At 36.1% G+C, this 3,502-nt stretch overlaps 1 protein-coding gene across 1 annotated transcript; it reads left to right on the plus strand.

Annotated features, from left to right (window-relative positions):
• The first annotated feature begins 266 nt into the window (after positions 1 to 266).
• On the plus strand, positions 267 to 2,307 carry LOC112168424 (aluminum-activated malate transporter 2). The gene is made up of 6 exons (XM_024305548.2): positions 267 to 459; positions 562 to 702; positions 799 to 1,071; positions 1,352 to 1,464; positions 1,595 to 1,738; positions 1,831 to 2,307. The coding sequence occupies exons 1-6, from the start codon at positions 285 to 287 to the stop codon at positions 2,227 to 2,229; spliced, it is 1,245 nt and encodes a 414-aa protein (XP_024161316.1). The 5' UTR covers positions 267 to 284; the 3' UTR covers positions 2,230 to 2,307.
• The last annotated feature ends 1,195 nt before the right edge of the window (positions 2,308 to 3,502 follow it).

Genomic DNA, 3,502 nt, shown 5'->3' on the forward strand with positions numbered 1-3,502 from the left:
AGATCGATAGGGATGTGTAACATATATTTTTTGTGTGGAATGTTGGCCTATACCGTACCACATACCTTTCACTTATAAATAGGCTACTACTTTGCTACGTTAAACCCACTCTTGAATTCCTAGACATCTCACCCCACCATTTACTTTACAAGCTAGAGGGCTGTCTTCTCTCTATCTTCTCCATAGCACTGGCATCCATGGCATCATCAAATAATGACCATGATCAGGTTAAAGCTGCAGGACTCTTCCAGAGGTTATGGGGGAAGATAGTTTAGTTCGGCTTGATGTTAAAAAAACTAGGGCAAGATGATCCAAGAAGAATTGTTCATTCTCTTAAAGTGGCACTAGCTCTTACATTGGTCTCCATGTTATTCTACTTTGAACCACTGTATGAAGGTTTAGGTCTTGCTGCTATGTGGGCTATTCTGACTGTTGTGGTCGTTTTTGAATTTTCTGTTGGTAAGTTCATACTTCATACACGTAATCAACCATATTTCTATTTGTATGAGGATTTAAATTAATCTCAAATGATCCGTATTAAATCATTTGAAAAATTTACAGGAGCGACAATAGGACGAGGTTTGAATAGAATGATGTCAACTGTAGTAGCTGCTGCTCTTGGCATTGGAGCTCATCGATTAGCAACTCTGACAGGAAATCAAGGAGAGCCTATACTTATTGCTCTCTTTGTCTTCGTAGAAGGTACATATCGATATAAAGATAATACATAGTAATTAGGTTATGTATGCTTCAATTTTGTTATATGTTTCATCTTAATTGGTTTTGAATTTGGTGCAGCTGGAATAGTGACATTCTTCAGATTCATTCCCCAAATGAAGACAAGATACGATTATGGGCTGCTGATATTCAACGTGACGTTCTGCCTAGTATCGGTGTCTGGATATCGCGACAAAGTGGTCATACAAATGGGATTCGAAAGGGTATGTACCATCACCATTGGAGGCTGTATCGCTGTTGCTGTTTGTGTTTTCATTCGTCCAGTATGGATAGGGGTGGAGCTTCACAATCGGATTTCTACCAACATGGAAAAGCTGGCCAATTTCTTAGAAGGTACATCTGTTTTGCTATAAGCAATCAATCAATAATTAATCTAAACCTTGTACGTACATAGATACATGCAATCACCTGCAATTTGTATATAAAAAATAACTAATTCATTATATATATATATGACACATATATATTGTATATTATATGTGAGTGTTCTTGCATTTATATTTAACTTCACGAAAAAGATTCATGTACTATTTTTACTTCATTTTCACTACTACCAAGAAATTTAGAAATAATTATCTAACAAGTTCTTGCATGTATCGATACTTAATTACAGAATTTGGAGATGAATACTTTAAAGTATCTGAAAATGAGCAGACCAGAGAGAAGTCATCGTTTATTGAGGGATATAAAAGTGTTCTAACTTCAAAAGGCAGTGAAAACACTATGGTAAGAACAAATCTTCAAGCTAATTGATAATAAAAATCCCACATTACATTCTGTTAGGATAACTTCACTCGTGTCAATCATTTATCAGGTTGTATGTTCTAACTAACTTAATTTTCTTAATATTGTCCAGGCTAATTTGGCAAGATGGGAACCGGGCCATGGGAATTTCAGATTTCGTCATCCATGGGAACAATACTTGAAAGTTGGAACCCTTCCTCGCCAATGTGCGTTCAAAATTGAAGCTCTCAACAACTACCTTACCTCTGAAACCCAAGTATGATAAGCAATCACTTTTTACCAATGTTCCTTGTTATTATATATACCATACTTATGATCTGACTTATCTTTTGCTATTAATTCTTGTAGACACCTCAGGAAGTTAAAAGCATAATACAGGGGCCAAGCGTGGTTATAAGCTCGGAGTGTGGGAAAGCGTTGAAGGAGTTAGCAACCTCAGTAAAGAAAATGACCAAATCATCCTCAAATGAGCCTCATATTGCAAAGTCGAAAGATGCTGCTGAGGAACTCAAAGCTGTTATAAGATCAAGCTTGTGTAAACACCCAGCTGATTCTCTACATATAATACAAGAAGGTGCAGTGGCTTCCCTACTCCTTGAAATTATCACATGTATAGAGAAAATTGCCGACGCTGCTCATAAACTAGCATCCCAAGCACATTTTAAGGATGTAAAGCCTACAGTGAAACCGGACCAGGAAAACTCCGTGAATGATGGGCCACACCATGTTATTACAATTGAGGGATAAAATGGCGTTTACCGGAAACTGAGAACTCATCATTCACACCGGCAATGAGTCCACGAATGGAAGTGTACAGATGTACGTTCGTGGGTGCTTGAGCAGTTCTCTATCAATAATTGATGGAATTGCTTATTTAGCTTTTTTAGATTTTTTTTTTCTCTCTCTCTCCCTCGATGCATTTAGCATCTTTACTGGGGAGTTCTTGTGTTGCTTTTTCCGTATGAGGAAGCTCATAATAGAGGTTCGGAGGTAAATGATAAAATGTCATCTTTTGTGATCATAATAATCTGTCCTTGCCAAATTAAATAAGGGGAAAAAAAAAAAGATGGAGAGGAACAATTCTTTTGTACGTATCTCGCTCTCATGATATTTGATACAGAAAATTATTGCACTTACTGTCTTACTGATAATTGAGTATGCCCAGACCTGAAAGTTGAGTGTTTAACACCTAATCCTCAATTTTTTTTTCTTTGGTTTTTTAATCAAAGTTTTTTTTTTTTCCATAAATCCAACCCATCCATGATGCCAGATTCGAAACCGTGACTTTCTCGGTGTTGGATTTTTCAAAAAACCAATAGAACACAACTTACCAGCACACCATGATTCCTATAAACAAGATAAAATACTCGATAACCTAATTAGATTGCGATCCTTGAATAACCGTCTCTTTTCATTGAACTCAAATTACAAAATTGATTTTGGTTTTTTTATTTGGTAAATTATTGTGAGCATGCATGTTTTGATACTATCTAGAAGCTGCACTGCTTTCCTAGAATTGAAGAGATCCTGCTTCGACTTCGAACTTCCCCTCACTTTCTTCTTTTTCTCTCCCTTCCTCTGCTTCTGAGTTCTTCTGCTACTATTTTTATGGTATTCAAAGTGTCAAACATATTCACAATTATTAGAAAGCTATATATACAGTAGTACCTTTCTACCTCAGGCTTCCTTCAAGCTATATTTTGAAGATGTATACGGTTGTACCTATTAATATCAATCTCAATTGGTTTCAGCCTCATTTTTTTAGTTTCTGGTGTTGAAGCATCTAATTAAAACTTTCAATATTTGGAGGTATGATTTAGGTATGATTTATTCTTAGTACATGATGATAACAACAATTGCTTCCATTATTTAATCATTTTGAATTTTGAATTTCAGTTGTAAATTTTGCTTGCAGCTCTTCATATTTTGCTCGAAATCTGGAGATATATAGAGAAGTAGAAAACATGTATTTGGGCCCGAAAGCCCGGCCTGAACTGAAACGACCTGGTCCCTGTTGGTT

The sequence above is a fragment of the Rosa chinensis genome, chromosome 5 (assembly GCF_002994745.2).
Source record: "Rosa chinensis cultivar Old Blush chromosome 5, RchiOBHm-V2, whole genome shotgun sequence".
Lineage (NCBI taxonomy): Eukaryota > Viridiplantae > Streptophyta > Magnoliopsida > Rosales > Rosaceae > Rosa > Rosa chinensis.